The sequence below is a fragment of the Excalfactoria chinensis genome, chromosome Z, assembly GCF_039878825.1.
Source record: "Excalfactoria chinensis isolate bCotChi1 chromosome Z, bCotChi1.hap2, whole genome shotgun sequence".
In the NCBI taxonomy this organism is placed as follows: domain Eukaryota; kingdom Metazoa; phylum Chordata; class Aves; order Galliformes; family Phasianidae; genus Excalfactoria; species Excalfactoria chinensis.
In genome coordinates, this window is record NC_092857.1 from 27,447,708 (window position 1) to 27,466,808 (window position 19,101).

The 19,101-nt window shown below is 38.5% G+C and overlaps 1 protein-coding gene across 3 annotated transcripts in view; it reads left to right on the plus strand.

The window, feature by feature from the left end:
* The window catches only part of KDM4C (lysine demethylase 4C), a 295,106-nt gene that overhangs the window by 185,109 nt on the left and 90,896 nt on the right, over positions 1-19,101 (plus strand). For all 3 annotated transcript variants that reach the window (XM_072358921.1, XM_072358920.1, XM_072358922.1), the window contains exons 13-15: positions 8,340-8,521; positions 9,891-10,107; positions 11,001-11,077. In XM_072358921.1, the coding sequence (XP_072215022.1) occupies positions 8,340-8,521; positions 9,891-10,107; positions 11,001-11,077 (476 nt within the window). The remainder of the gene's footprint in view (positions 1-8,339; positions 8,522-9,890; positions 10,108-11,000; positions 11,078-19,101) is intronic.

Here is a 19,101-nt window from a genome sequence, read left to right on the forward strand (position 1 = left end):
TCCTTTTTTTTCCCTTTCCCCCCCCTTTTTTTCCCTTTTTTTTCCCCTTTTTTTCCCCTTCCCCCCCCCCCCCCCTTTTTTTTTTTTTTTTTTTTTTTTTTTCTTCTTGCAGAGTATTTCCCAGTTGTACACCATACCTGCATGGCCAGTGCATGATACAGAGCCCAAGTGAAACACCTGCTTGGAAAACAGAAAAACAGAATAAGCCATTAAAATCAGCTGAAATCAGCTCTCTGTGTGCCTTTGTGATGCATGGTCATATTTTAGAAATCCTGATTAGTGGGATGAAAGGAAGTGATCACTCTATGATACAGGGCCATCCCCTTTGCCTAAGATTTCTTTCCAGGTTTTGTCTTTTCAAATTAAGAAAAGGCTAATTGATAGGCTAACAGCATCATAACTGAGCATTACTAATACATCAAATGACTATTCCTGTAGATTCCAGCATTGGTAACATTAGATCTTATTTAATTCACATCCAATCCATTAATAAAATAGAAGCACACAATAACCTGGATAATGCCTAATAATTCCATTTCCTGAGACTGCATTGGAAATGCTAGAAATTCTCCCATTATGTCACTTCTCTGTTATCTGCAGTGTAACAGGTTACAAAGCAATACCAATCAATAAGAAGCACACAGTCCCAGTCACTATGAAAGCTGGATACTTAGGAGCAGTCCCAACGACTCCATTTTACTTTCAAAAAACACCATTTGGGCGGGCGATGGGACAGCCCTGGCCACACTATGCCAATCAAAGGGGGTGATGAGCTCCATCTGTATCATGTCCAATAGAGCTTGGCAGGCGGGACTTTCCAAGCCTGAAGTAGCCATTACCGATCTTAATTCCTTAACTAGCTGCCAATCCAAAGGCTCCCAGGTGGGTCGGCCCTGAGGATCCCGTACCTCGGGGCGTACAAGCGGCCCTCCCCCCTCTAATGGTTGAAAGATAAAATCTCTTTGAAGTACGCAGTTCTTAACAGTCATATACCAATCGTCCACCGGATCTTTAAGGGGCTCTGCTAAACCACACTCTTGCTGCTGTTGTGCAGCCTGAATTGGAAATGCCTGAGCTAACAACCTAAAGTTATCCGAAAGCCACCAAAATTCTTTTAACCGCCTCTCAGGCAAATCATCTCCCTCTGCAAACAAGGATTCCAAGGCTTTTCTCTCAGTAACTGAAAAGGCCTGTGCTGACTCCAGAGAATTAACACCATCCTCCCCCTTTTTCTCTCCCTTTATCACCCTTCGCATTCCTGAGATGGATCGTCAGAGAGCAGCTAAAAACTCTCCCCCGAGCTAATAGAGCTCGAATTCCCCGGCTCTGCCGCTTTCGGCAAGCCATAAACGACACCCGCAACCGCAATGCACACACCTTGCGAGCTGTAAAGTTTGTAAAAGCAAGCTTGTAACACCCCCCAAGCAGAGATATGCTGAAGAGCAGACGTATTTCCTGCTCCAGCAGCTGATAGTAACTCCGTCCCTGCGGCTTGAACCTTATCCAGGTCCACAGCCTGTGCGGCTGACTCACTCAGCCACCCCTGAATCATCCATTGGATGAACCCCTCCGTGCTATTAGAGGACAATGTGCCCCCCGCATCCTTCGCAAGCACCTTTAAAATCTTTACCGTCTCTTTAATGGATCCTGCCGCCATGGTAAAGACTCTCTTGGACCTCCTGGCCGCTCTCTCCTGGCCACTTCCCCCGGCCGCACTTTCGGAACTTCCTCGTCTGCTATCATCTCAGCCACATCTCTTGGCTACTCACTCTAGGACCTTCCCCGTCCGCTATCTCTCAGCCGCTTCTCTCGGCTACTCACTCCCGGCCGCATCTCTCGGCTTCTCTCTCAGCCGCTTCTTTGAGTACTCGAACACCAAACTACAAAAAAAAACCCAACAAAAACAGACACAATCACTTCTACATTCACACCACAAGCAAACTCCTCAATCATAAATCACGTCGCTGGGGTCACCACTTGACGTATTCGCCAATTAACCCGACTTACCCTGGGACCTCGACTGTCCGGGGGAGAGACACAAACATGGATGCCATGATGTCTTCTCTCAATTTATTGCTGCGTCACATTCCCTATACACCATCCTAAATCCCGCGCAGACGCGTACACCTGCTGCACAAAACCCGATGCACGCGAGAGAACCTGTACACACACTTACCTAAACCCCCCACCCACTAACTCTTAACCTACAGGCCTAGCTTAGCTATTCTAGAACACTCCATCTACTCAGAACTACTGTATGCACTCATAAATCCTTGCTAAGACAAGTCAGTACCCCAACAGATTTTGAGTGAAAAATCTTGTTATAGTATTTCACAAAATGCTACACGCTGGCCTTGCAAAGTAGATGTGATTTTTAGGAGGGGAAACTTTGCTTTTGGTAGGTCTCAAACATAGGGAATCTGCGCTGATATATAGTTGAAGCATGCCATCTTATGACAGTTGGACTTCTGAAATTTTGCAGTCGTTGTGGGCATCACAAATTACTTTTCATTCTTTGAGCATCCTAATTTCGGGTAGATTTTGAGTGTAGGAAAATTGGAAGTTGCAGTTACTTTGTGTCCCTTATACCATTGTGTAGGAGCATAATGAGATGCTGGTCACATTTGTGATTATAATGCACGTATCTGGTAAAAAAAATACTGAATTTACATGAATCACCCTGAATCTACTTGCATTTATGTGAGTTGGGAAAGTAAATTTCTTCTAGGCTAAGTCAGAGGTTGCTTTTCAACTATGTGGCAAGTAGTGAAACAAGACATTAAAGAGAATAAGAGAAATTGGATACTACTCAGCAAATACCAAAATAATTTTTACAAAGACACACGTTTTCCACATTTTTGAGGGGCGTAAACAGTACTTAGGAATTTTCACATGAATGAGAAAGGAACGTCTGTAAGATGTTCCAGGACAGTAGTATTTGTTGTATCAAGTGATTTTTTTAATGCTCTAGACTTTCTTTCGAATGGTTTGAGAACTGATTTTTTGTTTTCTTGTCTGTTTTGCATAATTAGACTGACAGGTTTTGTTCATAGTATGTAACTTGTCTGAGAAAGCTAACTCCTCCTATACCAGCAAAGAAACTGACATCAGAATTCTTCCCATCAGTGATGTTGGTTCGTGTTTGAAAGAAATAACCAAAGTGAAACTTCCCAGGTTCAGTTTATACAGAATATCTACATGTAAGACTGCATATTCTATGTGGTGATAAAGCTGCTGAAGGCAACATTGTTGTCATGTTCTGTAATGAGAGTCATGTACTCTGTAACTTTATTTATCATATCAATTTAATTTGACTTTTTATGATTTTGGTGTGTGGATGTTGATTGTGAGGAGATAGATTGAATAAGATTTCTGAAGCCCCTGAAAGAGAGGATAAATTAAGTCTGAGGTTTCCTAGAAAATATCTGGAGAGTAGAGAAAACTGTAAGACATACAAAGATCAGAAAGTTCATAGCTAGTAAGAACATCTATTCTATGTACTGTTGATTTTGTATACTCCTAGTTATGTGTCACGTTCTTTTAAGAAGTGTTGGGCTAGGTAGTCTCCTGAAAGTAGGAGGGATATTCTTCCTTAACTGGATGACCTACTGGGCTTGTTATGGTAAGAAAGAGTGAGAAGTCATAGGAAGTAACATGTTGGAGCATCACATCACAGAGCTTGCATGTCAGATTTCATGCAGATATGTAGGTTGCTCCAAAAAGAACGCCTCCTGTTTGTTTCCATGGAAACTACTACAGATGCAAAGAGCACAATAAAACTTAATGATAGAGCAGATTCTCAACTACTGAACATTGCTATACAACACACCACCAGTATCTGTGCATTTTCGCCAGCAGTGAACAAGAGCCTGCATGCTATGCTTGTAAAAATCTGCACCTGCAGAGGGGACCACTGTTGCCTTTGCCACTGCTTAAGTGCAGCACCACTGCCTCACTGAATTCACACCACTGGTTGGTCTCCCTAAATGTTCAGCAAGCATTGGTGTGTGTCAGTGGGTGCAGTTTTTCCTGTGTGGAATAATTCATTGACACACCTTTACTTCATAGACACTATTCTGTCAGACTGCCTCTCTGCTGCCATTTGTCATACAGCGACAAAATGTAACAGAAAATTAGTGGGAAAGTTCAACCTTTGTTGCCATACCACCACCATCTGCCTCTGGTGTTGTAGGTCAATGTAATAAAATAGAAGGAATTACTTTTAGAGCAGCCTTCACAGACTAAGAGACTGTAGTAAGGCTCATTGGGAAGACAGTCCTCTCTCAAAGGAGTTGAAGGGATAATTACAGTTGTTATGGTTTGGAAGTAATATAGAAGGTTTTCCAGTAAAAAAAAATAACTGGAAATAGTTGCTCTAAATGTGCTGGAAAGAGGGAAATTTAGTAAAAGTGTAATTTCTATTTTCCGAGGTGGTGAAAGATGCAGACCAATATGCATACGATATGTTCTTGACTTCATTTGGAATGAGGTTTGAAAATACAAAGCTCTGGAAAGCAAAAAAAAAATATTTGAAGAGTGCTGTCAGATTTCTTCCCATCCCTTGTGTTCTGTCACTCCCGTCTGCAAATGATTTGTGAATATTGCACAAGGGCAAACAGAAATAGTGGAGTTCATATGTAATCAAGGTAAAAATACAGATCTCATCAAAAGCAGAACCAATACAGCAGCCTACCAAAGGGAGCTCCTCTGCTCTGGGCTGAACAAACACAGAGACCTCAACTGCTCCTTGTGTGCCTCTAGACTCTTCACCATGTTTGTATCCTGTGGAAGCTCTCTGATAGTTTTATGTCCTACACGGTATTGGGGTGCCCAAAACTGTTTGACATGAGATGGTACCAGTACAGAGCAGAGCAGGGCAATCTCTCCCCTCACCTGATGGCAGTGCTGGGTCTGGTGCATCCCATGGCACTGTTGGCCCTTATGCTGCCAGGGCACACCGCTGACTCATATTTGTCTTGGCATTGATCGTAACTCCCAGATTCCTTTCTGCAAAGGCTGGTCTCTAACCTCTCATCCTCCAGACTCATCTTCCAGTCTGTTCACAGGTTTTCCTTGTCCCAGAATTCTGTTCCCAGGTTCAGAATCTGGTACTTGTTAAATTGCCTAGCACTCTGGTCTGTCAAGATCTCTTTGCAGTGCCTGTCCACCCTAGAGGGAGGCAGCAGCTCCTCTTGATTTAGTATCATCTGCAAGCTTTCTTAGAATGCATTTGAGTCTTTTGTCCAGATGATTTATAAAAGCTTTAAAGAAAACTGACACTCAAATGGAACCCTGAGAACTCTACTAGAACTCTACTGGTTGTCAGCCTGACGTAACTCCATTTACTATAACCCTTTGAGCTTGGCCTGTCAGCCAGTTGTTCAGCCAACGCTTTATGTTTTTGTCTAGCTATACTCTGAATATTTTGTCCAGGATATTGTCAGAGACAATAGTAAAGCTTATAATAAAAGTAAAATAAGTTCATTAAGTCAGACTGACAGACCTGTGCTTAACAGAATCTTCTTTCTTGACTTTGAAAACTGAGACAGTGTTTGCCAGCTTCCAGTTGTCTGGGGCCTTTCCAGATCCCCAAGATGATTGAAAAATAACTGAAAAGTCTCTCATGACTTCAGCAAGCACTTGGAGTATCCTGGAATGAACTGCATTGCACTCTTAGACTTACATGCATCCAGATGGAATGGCAGATCCTGCACAAGTTTGGGGTTGGTGGGAGTTTATTATTCCCATGGTTATGGGATCAAAGGTTATCAAATTCAAAGTAGATAAGAGATAGAGAAGTCATAAGTTACAGATCTTCTCAACAAATTTTGTGTTCGCTTTGTTTTCTTTGCCTAGATTGACAAAATCCTTTCACTATGAGTTCACAAACATAGTGAATAATTAAACTAACGGTAGTATTAGCTTCATGCTGTCAAAAATTAATTTAGGGAGAAAGGAATGACAGCAAAAATGAAGCCAATTCTGAAAAACTGCAAGTAAGAGAAGTAAAATAATTGGTAATTTTAAAATTTCTCTTTAGGTTAATAAGGCCTTTAACAACAACAACAAAAGCTGTGCAGAAGACTGAAAGAGTGATGCCTGTGTTTTATGTTATTTCCTTCTTATTTTCAGCTGTTTTCTTGTTGCTATTCTTTTACAGCTCTATTATCTGCAGTAAAGAACTGCTGCTGAATATTGACTTGGTGACAGCTTTTTTTTGGCAGACATTTTGTCTTTGTCCTTCTACCTTCATTACTGGCGATTTACTGGTAGTGTGCCCCAGTGGTGCAGCGGTAGAATTGCTGCTTGCAACACTGGAGGCCCAGGGTTCGAATCCCCCCTGTGGCACAAGGGGTAGAAGTGCCGCTCTGCTACACAGAAGGCTCGAATCCCGGGAGTTGGACTCAATGATCTCTAAGGTCCCTTCCAACTCTCACGATACTATGATACTATGATGATTTCTTATTGAGTTTATGTTACTTCTCGTGAGGAACAATATAAAAGGGAATAAAATTCACTTTGATCGTATATATGTATTTGGAAATGTTAGGACTGCTTGTATACAATATCTTAAATCCATATTTTATTCAGTGCTGATAAAAATGCTGTCAACTTTATAATGCTTTTGTAGCAACTCATAACAATTTAACATACCAGGAGACCTGCAAAGCTACTGAATTTTCATAGTGTGAATGAAAGCAGTAATGGGCTGAAAGAAAGTGATAATTCAACTTAATGTACTCCTGTACTCCACAACATGTTTTTGGAATTTCCTTCTGAAATAAACTTTTTTTTTTTTTTTTTTTTTTTTTTTTAATTTTATTTTTTGTTTTTCTCATAAATATGCCCCTTTGATGGGATTGAGTTAGCTGTGTTGGTTTTGTCCCCTCCCAGCTTCTTGTGTACCCCAGCCTTTTCAGCATAAAAGCTGAAAAGTCTTTGACTGTATGCACTGCTCAGCAATAACTGAAAAATCAGTGTTGTCAGTATTGATCTCATAAAACCAAAGCACAGCATTATACCAGCTTCTGTGAGGAAAATTATCTCGGCTGAAATGAAGACAATGATGTCTGCTTTTCTCCAGATGCCTTTTTTCGGCATCTTTTTCAAGAGCAAATGGCATTTTCAGATTGCCCCTATTGGATAAGCTCTTTCTCTTCAGGGTTCAATCTGATTTTATTCTCTACCTTCTCCAGAGGCTCTGAACTTCTTAAAGTCACTTTAGAATTTTAAAATTAAAGTCTTACACAGGCACAACATGAATCAATGAAATTCTGCAACAGGCATGTCCAACCCATGGCCCCGGACAGCTAGTTATTAGCCTCATGCCCTGCCATCATGGCGGTGGCTTTTCCCTGTAGAGCAGCCTGGCCAGCCCTAGGGGTGCATCCATCACTCAGCAACAGCAAAGACAGCATCCCAAGACAATTCTTCTTCACTCTGTGCAGCCCAGGCAAACCTAAAGGTTGTCACCTATGTTCTACAACATCCAGAACAGCTCACTGATACTTGTTAAACAATTTATATTATTAAACAATTGTTTCTTACATTGGGTTACAGCATGCGCTATTCTTACCTGTCCAGCTACATACAAAAGCAGATTTTTCCCCCATTGTGTACTGGTGATAACATTCATCTATTTTTTTCTTTTGGAAAATGAGTGATAGGTGACCTAAACAGCTGACTGGTGCTGTTCTGTGTGGAAAGAGTGACTTGCCTTGTGCTGCATGGCAAGATATGATGTTCCAGCCTTGAGGGATTTAAGGCAGAGTTCATGGCCTCTGGTTTCAGAGCTGAGGTTGGGGGAGTTGAGATAGTTTTTAATGTTGTGAATAAGGATATGAATACAAATTGTAAATTGAAGAGCTACTGAAATACTTTCTGTGAAGTAGTCAGCTTACAATGTCACTGTGCTTTTTTGTGTGCTTGTCCTGATGCATAATTCCTTTAGACTTTTGCATTTGTATTCACTCTCAGATTAGCATTCTTTGGTCTTCCTATTAGTGAGCATGACAGATTCAGTATTGTTTCTCTCCATTTCAGGAAAAGAATATATCCAATTGTTGCTTTCATAGAATCACAGACTAGTTGCATTCAGCAGGGACCTTGAGGGAACCTGTCTGGTCCAGCCCCTGCTCAAGCAGGGCCACCCAGAGCAGAGTGCCCAGACCCATGCCCAATTGTCCATTGGGCCTCAAAGGAGGGTGACTCCACAGCCTTTCTGGACGGCATGTGCCAGTTCTTCATCACCTACACATTAAAGAAGTGTTTCCTGATGATCAGACAGAACTTAATGTGTTCCAGTTGGTGCCCACTATCTCTTCTGTTTTTTCTTTAAGAACTGCCTGAAACTGCATTTACTGAAGAGGAAGTTCAGGAGACTGAGACATGGGCCAGGCCTCTGGTCCACTTGTGGCAGACGAGAACACCTAATTTCAATGCTGAAAAAGAATACAATGCATGGTGTGCAAAGAAGAAGCCCCACTGTGCTATTTGCACTCTTCTCATGCCGTACTACAAGGTAAGCAAGATCCTTAGAGTTTTATCTTTGTGAGGAGTGTGAAATAGCTGCCCAGCTACAGCATTTCCTGAAAATTGCTAGTACAATAAAATAAGTTAAACTTACTCATTTTGGCTGTATGGGAAGCAAATAAACTCAGTACTGTTAAAACTAGAGATGGTACTTGATCCACCTGCATTTATCTTTTGTTACAGACAGCATGTGCCTTCTGCTTGGGACTTATGTTGGATTGGTGTTAGTGCGTGTATGCTTACACATACAGAAAGTTACAATTTTGAAGGTGATTGTCAACAGTTTATGGGCTGGTTCAGCCTGGTTCTGTGACCAGTGGGGTAGAAGGATTTCAGAAAATCCATGCCACTGGAAAAGGGAAACAGGGGACCCCAAAATAACTAAAAACAGTGGCAACAATCTGAGGAGAAACAAACTGACTTACTAAATATGGCATCAGAAGGCAAGATAATGCACTGTAATACAATATAATTAGAACTGAGGCAAATAAAGCAAATGTAATGAGAGAGTATCTGAAAGCCGTAGGCCTTACAGTCGTGCTGAAGCAGTGCGTGTGGTCAGGATGAGCAAAAGGGAGGAGAGCTGAAGGAGAAAGGGATATCAAGTGACCTTGCCAGGAGTTATATCTCCTCTCTGACCACCAAACCCCCTGGGGAATGTAGTTCTTCTCTTCCAAACAGGTACCTGGAACTGGAGCATTAACACTTTAACTCCCAGTGCCCTACATGATGTTACGATGTGGAATATCAATAACCAAAAATCATAAAAGCATGACAGTGATTAACCCACACAGGTTCATATCTTTTAGTTACTTCCTTATATGTCCTTTGTCAAATGCTTTTCATCAAAACCACTTCCACATCTCCTTCCTACAGTGCTGAAAAAATATCTTCTTGTAGTACTTGGGTCTTCTCAGGAACAGTATTTCCATAGAAACTTTCTAGTCCAGGACACAGTTTGATATTGGCTTGTGAAATTTGTGTCAAACATCATCTAAAAATGCTGATGTAGTACTAATTCTGAAGCTACTAAACAGGAAACCTTTTTGTTTGAGACCTGGGAAACTGAACTTTTGCACTGGATCCAGCTGAAGGGCTTAGTGGGAGTCACTGTACTGTATCACTGAACACTGTTGCAGTAATACTAATTTTCAGACTGAGTGCTTTTTTATTATTTGAGTAGACAAGGAACTATAGAATGATTGTGATAGATAACCAGTAGTAGTTAATTTTCTTATAAGCTCTTACATTATTAGTGCAGGAGCTGCATGAGGAGAAGGCAGTCGACAATAATTAAAAAGAGCAGAAAGGAAGACTCTCCTCTTTTTACTTAAATGTAGATTTTATTTTATTTCCAGCCAGACAATCTTGAGGAAGAAAATTCTACTTACAAGGAAACAAACATAGAAGAAACACTGGTGATGGAAAATGAGAAGTCTAGACCTCTTATTCCAGAGATGTGTTTTATCTACAGCGAAGAAAACACTGAAAACTATCCATCAAATGCCTTAATTGATGAAGATGGAACAAGTCTTCTTATTTCCTGTGCAAAGTGTTGTGTACGAGTTCATGCAAGTAAATACATTGCTATTTCAGTTGGTAGCAATTCCATTTCAAATCATGTTTTATTGATAAATAATAGTTAAATAAGCTTCTGGTATGTCTAAGAAAGCACTTGAAAAACATTTCCATAATTAATGCTTGAAATCATTTTTTAACTTTTTTTTTTTAGCCCTGTGTTAAGTGTTTTATGTGTTAATGGTTGTTTTAAAAATAATGAAGTTAGTTTTGCAATGTTCATTTAACTATAGGGAGCAGAGACTTCTGTTTTTTTGTTCAACACTAAGCCTTTAAATTTACTCCTCATATTTTAAACCCTTCTGTGTTGTTAGTGTTTCCTTAACAAGTTGTAAGGGTAAAATCCTTTTAAAATTGAGGATTTGTGAATATCTCTATTGACTTTTAATGCAGCAGTTTCCTTCACCTTACATCCTTAATTTCAAGTGACTGATTAATGCATGATTTTTCTGTAGTATCTTCTTCATGTAGTAGAACTTGAATGCTTACATCTAAGAAGTCTGAGTAAAAGCCTTAAATAGAGGTGCAGTGTAATTGCGTAGAATGTCAGCACGTTGATTCAAATTGTACCTTGTTACTGCAGGGGGAATTGATGATTTGCTACTGAAGTTACAGAAAATAAAAACATACCCTGCTGTGCCTCTTCTTTTACACACACACACACACGCACGTGCACACACACACACACACACACGTGCACGAACACACACTCAAACACACACACAAACACACACACACACACACATACTATAGAATAGCAATCATCCTTGCACTGGAAAACTTTCCTTGATCACAGTATATGATTTACTGCTGTTTGTACATGGTTGAATTGTATGACATCGTGATTAGAAACACAGAATATATTACTAAAATCAGCTTTCTCATTCTAGGTTGCTATGGTGTTCCTTCTCATGAAATCCATAATGAATGGTTATGTTCTCGGTGCAGAACAGAAGCGTGGACAGCTGTAAGTTTTACATATTGTTTGGTTATCTAACATACTACAGATTAAATATAGAATAGACCCTCTTTCTGTGCTGTTAAAGTTGAGGAAACATAATTTGAACACATTATTAGATTTCATTGTAAAAAGTTACCGAATTTGGAGAGACAGACTTGGAGGTTTACACACTCAAGAAAAAGGCCTAGCAAACAAAATACGCATGTATGTGTGTAAAAGCTTGTTCAAGGAAACAACTGGCAATTTAATTGCACATAATAGAGAGAAAGTGAGATTTGCTCTAAATATTTTGGACTTCAAATATGTCTGTGTGGGCAGCTGGAGAAAAGGGAGAGAGAATAATAAATTACAGTCAAAAATGAAATTATTATTTTACAGCATTAAAGTTTACCGTGATGTACAGACAGAAAGAGGTTTCACTTCTGAAGCACCCAAATGCCTATTGTTCGATCTTAATAAAATACAGTAAGCAATAGTTTATACAGCTGGGAATAAGCAGAAAAACAGCTGGTGGTTAGTAAAACCCCTACATATATATCCACTTAAATGACAACCAGTTTAAAATTCTATGTTGTACCAATCTATCAGCTACCCTGGTAAGTCATATGATATTTGTTTTCCTTAAAACGGCTTGAGGAAATGCGATAATCAGTTTTGATACCAGCACAGCTTTTCTTCATTCAGTTATTGAGTTAAAAACATGTATTTCAAGAGCTTTAAATCCTTTAATGACATTATAAAACTTTTATGTATGTTAAAGAAAAAATGAGGATTCAAACGAGAGGAAAATAAGGTATCGCTTTGTCAAATAGCATTTCTTGCAATTGTGAAATACACCTGTAAGAAATTCAGTGGTAGTGCCAGCGAAGTTGAAGTAACAATAAATGTAAAAGCTTTTTCTGCACTATCAACATTTTAATTTTATTTTGTGAATGCTGAGAGTTGAGGAAACAAAAGCAGAACTGGTACTTTTACTGCAGGTACTACCTAAGCTGGGGAAAACAAAATGAAAAAAGTGGCTTAGAATTGCTCATTACAAGAATATGGTCCATTAATAATGTTTAGTCCTGTGTTCTCTCAGTGCATAGCTATTAAAATATTTATTGAATCAATTTCTGTCTCTGTAATGTGTTCTCATTTTAGAAGGCAAGGCACTCTTACTAGGTAGAATCCAATTTTCATCTTGCATAGGTAACCAGAAAATCTTGTTATAGCTTCCTTATCAGACAATCGTGTGTTTTAGGATCTTTGGAACTACTTTTGTGACTATAGTTCTAGAGTCAGGGGAAGGTCAAGGGGAAAAGAAAATGTCTACACTAGCAAATAAAAGTTTACTATTAACTTGGAATATGATTGTCAGTTAAACAGGGGTAGAAAGCCCCACTGCTCATCAGAAACTTGTGTTAATTTCCTTTCAGGGAAGATAGAGCTATGATAAGTAAGTGAGTTCTAAGAACATTTGTATTCATGAGATTCCCTGTATGACATCAGTAGGATTGAGTTAGATGTTTTAATTAGAAAATAAAAAAGTTAGAGCATTAGCTTGAAATCTGATGCTTGTTGCTGTAGAAATAGTAACATATTTGCAGAGAAATTTGGAGACCATCTTATTCTTTGTGTGTTTGTCATAGTATGGATATTTATCAAAAGTCACTGAAAAACTGTAAAACAAAATGCAATCTAAAATGTGTTAATACTTGATGTAGACTTCTGGGACTTGGAAGTGAAGAGAATATTCAGTGACAGAACAAGGGGTAATGGGCACAAACTGGAACATAGGAGGTTCCATACATGAGGAAGAATTAATTTACCTCGAGGGTTACAGAGAACTGGAACGGGCTTCCAGATGGACTATCCAGTCTCCTCCAGAGGTAGTCAGAACCCCACTGGATGCGTTTCTATTTAACCTACTGTAGGGAACCTGCTTTAGTAGAATGAGCTGGACTAAATGATCTCCCCCTCCTAACCCCTACAATTCTGTGATGTACACAGCAGTATGTGCACTGCAAGAACAAAAATAGCGATGCAATGACTAACTTGAGTTTTAATTTTATAGAATCACAGAATGGCTTAGGTTGCAAGTGACCTTTAAAGATAATCTAGCCTAATGACCTTGCCATGGAGCAGGACTCCTTTTACTAGACTAGAATGCCCATAATCCCATCCAACCTAGGGATGAACATTTCCAGTGATGCAATATCTACAGCTTCTCTCTGCAACTTGTTCCACTGTCTCCCCACCATCACAGTGAAGAATTTCTTCCATATATCTAAGTCTACTCTTTTTAGTTTAAAGCTATTACCCTGATCCTATCAGCATACTTCCTACTAAAGTGTCCCTCCTAGTCTCTCTAAAGTCCCCCTTTAGGTTCTAAAAGGCTGTGGTGAGGTCTCCCTGGGACCTCCAAGCTGAACAATCCCAGTTCTGTCAGCCTGTCTTCACAAGAGAGGTTCTTCAGCCATCTGATCATTTTCATGGCTCCCCCCTGGTCCAGGTCTTACTCTGCGAAAGCCATGCCTTTCATGTATTGAGGGTCTCAGAGCTGAATGCCATACTCCAGATCTCATGAGAACAGAATAGAGGAGGAGAATATATTCTGTATTCTGCTTTTACTCTTTCTGTGCATGTCTTCCTAGCTTACTGGCTGATACTCACTGAGGGGAAATAGTGGAATATGATCAGTAGAGGAAAATTTGGGCAGATTCAAGTGTAATCTAATTAGGATTTTTCTTTGGCCAATTTCTGGACAAAAATGTTGGTGAATGACAGTGTTCCTTTGTTGAAAATGAAGTATTTTCAGAATTATACCTGGACTCATTAACATCTCACATGCAAAGAATTGCGGATGTTTTACTGAAGATGTTTTGTTTTATTCTATTACAATGCATACAACTTTCTGAAAATGAGGAAGATTTGATTGGTATGGAAAACGTTTTTGTCCTGTTATTTGAGGAGATAAGTCAAGGAAGTGTATTAATAACAGGAATTTTAAAAACATACAGAAAATAGCCAAATTGAATTTGTTTGCAAAGTGGTTCTCTGCTTTTTGCAAAGAATCACCCTTCCGAAAATGGAAAAAAGAGGGCTATAGGAGTAGAAAGTAGTCTCACTTTTGCTTTGCAAAAACAAGGTAGCATATCTGCCCACTAGGACAATTTATTTAATGTAAACTTTTAACTGAATTGCCATTGAACTTAATTAACACAAGCTTTTATGTGTATTGATGCACCTACAAATCTGAGCGATTAATGCCAACAACTTGGTTTTTATATAGCTCTCATTTGGTGACCTGAGTGACATGTACTGATGCTCTGCAAAATCTCTTTGTTTAGAAATGTCTGCGGAATAAAATTCGTCATAAATTGTCATTCAGGGGAGTCATACTGAAATGCTGAAGATTGATTAGATTTATACGGAAAGAAAATCTGTTCCTGTCCTAAGATCAAATGTCTGAAGTATCAGAAGAAATAAATAAGTCATGGCAAATTTAGAAACTTTAAATTAGTCATGTTTGATTATCTATACACCTTATTTTTGTGTGTAGTCTTGTTGGCGTTTTTTCTAATTTTTTTTTTTTTTTCCCCCCTAGGGCTATAGATTTAGCATCCCTCACTCATAATAAATTTACATAAAAGTTGTCCTACGTAATTGGCTATCTCGTATTTTTTGTTATTACATATCCTTGTTACTGCGTATCAGTGTGAACTGTTCATTGTCAGCTAAAAGATATAGAAATGATAGACAGTAGATATGAAATCTGCAAGCCAAGTTAAATAGGAAAAAAACAACAATCAGGGATACAAACGGTGCTCTTATTTACTGAGATGTGAATGCTATCCAATTCAGTTTTTACTATTAAAAACATCTTTGATAACTCTTGGGATGCTGAAGCAATCTCAGAAGTATTTGTGGTAGTCTCTGAGAATTTACAAAGCTTCTGTGATGTGCCTGGAAAATTTAGTACCGTTTTTACAAAGGCAGGATGTGGGTGACCTGAGGAATTCTGACCTAGCTCATACTGAGGGGCTTGGCCTCTTCTCTCAAGCAACATACAGGACCCGAGGAAATGGCCACAAGTTGTATCAGAAGAGGTTTAGACTGGACGTAAGAAGGAACTTTTTCTCTCAGAATGTGGTCAGGCAGTGGAATGGCTGCCCAGGGAGGTGGTGGAGTTGCCATCCCTGTCAGTGTTAAAGAGGCGTCTGGATGAGGAGCTAGGAGATATGGTTTAGTGGTTTGCTGTAGGTGTGGTGAAGGGAGGACAGCTGGACTAGATGATCTTATAGGTCCTTTCCAACCTTGTGATTCTATGATTCCATGATTCAAAGGGAAATACTAAACAAATGATGAAACTGTCAGTTATTTCCAAACACCTAGGCAACGACAAATGATATGCATTTATAGAAGAAATGCCTTATGTACACACACACACACACACACACACATATATATATATATATTTGCCATGGTAGCTCCTGTGCAAAAGAAACAAACAAAAGACTTAATTCATCCTAACTTTCACGGAGTTTTGGTAATGCTTTAAATTCTGTTATTCAAGCCACACAAGAATGATGATCTAGATGAGCAGCTGCCAGATGTAGAGCAGTATGGATCTGTTTTTGATACTCAGTATCTCAGGCCATCTCAGCCAGCATTTTCATCAGTCCTAAGTTGCTCAGAGGGTGATAAACTTCTGTACACCATTTGCTGATTGCTCTTGATGTCCTTATGACGCATATGTGGAAATCCGGAGTGGTCTATTTTAAGTAATTTAAGATCATTATATGGGAGATGGGGAAATATATTTCATGTGAAATTGCCAAGGTGTTGAACTTATGCAGTATGTCAGGGATATTTCCACAACTGTCTGTTGTTTGCCAGGTGTTATTCAAAATGTTTTTACTTCATTCCCTTCAATATTTCACTGAGATGAAGAGATCAGTACAGAAGCATTCTTAATGAATTTTCTGCAGGTACCATGGGCTCTGGACATTTTGTAGGCTGAGTTTTACTGTTTTGGGTTAGGATTACTGTTTTAGATTTGATCTCACCGTTTTGTAGAGTACTCATAATATCAGTGTATTGAACAAATAGTATAAGATAAATTTTATGGCAGAATTCAGCAGATTGGTGCAATTCCTGTTGGTGGCTGGAAATGGAAAAAGCTTCCTGGGGAAGTGGATGTGGCATCAGGCCATCCATAGTTAAATAAGCATTTGAGCAACACTCTCAGTAATATGATTTGAATTTGGGGTGATCCTTTGTAGAGCTATGGGTTTGACTCAGTGATCCTTGTGAGCCTCTTCCAACTCGGGATATTCTGTACTTCAACAGAAGCTATCAGTAGCACTGATAAGGTGGGAGTGCCGGGACAGGAAGTAGTTCTTCCTGCCTTTCAGAGTTGTGAACACTCTGGTCACAGAGTTATCAGTTCTATAAATCTGAAGCATCAGACCAGAATGGTTAAGCTTACACCAGGAGTGAAGCTTGAAATGTATATGAAATGATCTTTTTATTCTCTTGATGTCTGATGAGAGCCCAGCTGACAAAGTATGTGGCAGTGAACACACATGCTTCAAAAATAAATAAATAAATAAGTAAAATCTCATTAGACTGAGTGGGCTGAAAAATAATGACATGTAATTAAAAACTTTAAAAAAACAACAACAAAAAATGGTAAAAAAAATGTCTTTCAATCATTCTTCACAGACATCAGTAATTCCATTAGGGAGGGCTGAAAAGAATTAAGCTTGTTCAGTATAGCTGAAAGAAAATAGAAAGGAAGTAAGTAGTAGTGTCATATGCAAAATAATCGGAATAAATCAAAGACAAACATAATCATTTGCTTTTCCTTCAGTTTAGGGACAAGATAAAGTTATAACAGCTTTAAACTTAATCAGTAGAAGCTTGTGTTAAAACTGTGACACCTTGTGAAATTTTCTTTCTAAATATAGTGAAATACAGGAATGTAGAGATTTTGTAGAATCTTGAAAGTATGATAGGAAGGCATTTGCCAGCAGCGGCTGAAGAAGCACTGATTGTGCCTTAAGTCAGAATAACAAAATAGACACTGAGGTTACTTTTTTCTGTGGTTCTCTTTTGCCTGTTTGAGCAGTAGCATTAATTGCAAAGCTACGTAACTGTGACTCTCAAGGAGGAAAAATCATCAGTTTGAAAAACAACATGAGAGTATTAATGTATTTTTGTTTGCAAGCAGTTCCTTGCTGACGTCAGTGTTATTAAGAACTACTGATTCTTATTTGGGCCCTATTTGACATTTTAACACTAAGCTTCTGTTTCTTTTGGTTAATAACCTCAGGTTATCCTAAAAGCTGTCATATAATCTTAGCTTTATATTTAAGGTACGTGTGGCTTTATTTTAACTATTCTTGAAAGATGTTTTATTAGAAAAGATAACTGATGATCAGTGCATTACTTTCCTTTTAAAAAGATGTGTTTATGTTGGTCATGCCAACCTGCAGCTGTAAGTTTTATGCCACCTTTTAACTATATTATTTTTGTTTGTTTGTTTGTTTTATGAATCAGGTTTTTATCTGTATATTTTTTTTCTTTATCTGCTGTTGTGCTACATAGTACCACAAACCTCTCTGGAGAGGGAGACATAATTGAAGTAAATTACTTATCTGCATGATCTTTTAAACTGGGGTGAATATAGAATGAGTATATTTTTCATTCTAGCTAAGACAGCTCAGACTTCACGTTTTTATATGAAAAAAAAAAAAAAAGAAAAAAAAAAGAAGTGTTGATTTTAACTCGCATTCAGGGCAAACATTCATTAACAGCACTGCAGTTGTGGTAGATGTGAAACTAAGATCTGTCTGACAGTAGGAATTACAGACCCACAAAAATTCAATTCTTGCTGTAGACAAGGGTGCAAAGTCAGAAGATTTTATTATCAGAAGTGTTTTGTTGCCTGAAACATGCATCTTCCACAATGTCTGAAATTTGGTTTACTTTCTTAGCACAGTTATTCCTAGAAGAGGGAGGCTGAGCTGAGGAAGACTTGTTTGAAGAATTCCCTTCTGGGCAAAGCTTTAAATCTTGTAGGGAAAACTGGTTGAAAAACAGAGAGAAGGCGACGTTTTATTTTGGAGAATAAGATGGATACTGTGAAAGAAAACAGTTTTACAGATCTTGATTTAGACTTTATAATTCATTTCATATCAGGGAAGGTTGCTTTTCATTCCTTTGCTTAAACTATAAAGTACTGTTGTTAGCTTTGTGGATAATAGTTTCTTAAACTTCAGTCAGTTATATTAAATTCATAGAAAATTTGAACTCTACCAGGTTTTTGTATATCTCTTACGATTTTGTGAAGGGATGAAAGCATAAGAGTCCTAGCTGTATTAGTAACTGAATGAGATTGCACTTTGTGTGAATCCCAATGAGGAATATTATTAAAATTTGGAAACAGCAAAATGCATTAGTAGACTCATTTTTCATAGCCAGACTTTGCTGTGATGATAATATAAAATGGAATTCCCCAAGGAAAGCTGTGTTTGAGATTCAGAAGCATACTGTTCTCTTGTATTTGTAGCTTCTCTAAGTTGCTGAAATAGCATGCTTTACAATACTTAACTTTTTCATCTTCTGGGATGCTCTTGGAACCATGATAATGTATCTTTATAGTCTAATTCACAGTAGGTCCTGTTTGATAATGATTATTGACAAGTGGAAGGCTGATAGAAAATTCATCTATGCTAATGGGCAAAAATAGCCATAAATCAGTCTTCAAAAAAAAAAAAACCAACAAAAAAAAAAAAAATCAAATAATTTTAAATAAGTCATCTGCATGGCTCCTGAAAGTGTAACTGTATTCATACAGAGTGTCTTGATTGAGAACAAACGCCTCATTAATCTTAAATGCTTCAGCTAAGGAAAACTAGTGAAGTCAGGATGAATAATGACTGGCATTATGGAGAATGCATCGTAGTGTACAATGTGCAAGGATGTAGTCATCTAGTAGCTATAGTACATAAACATAAGTACTTTTATCATTTAGAGGACAA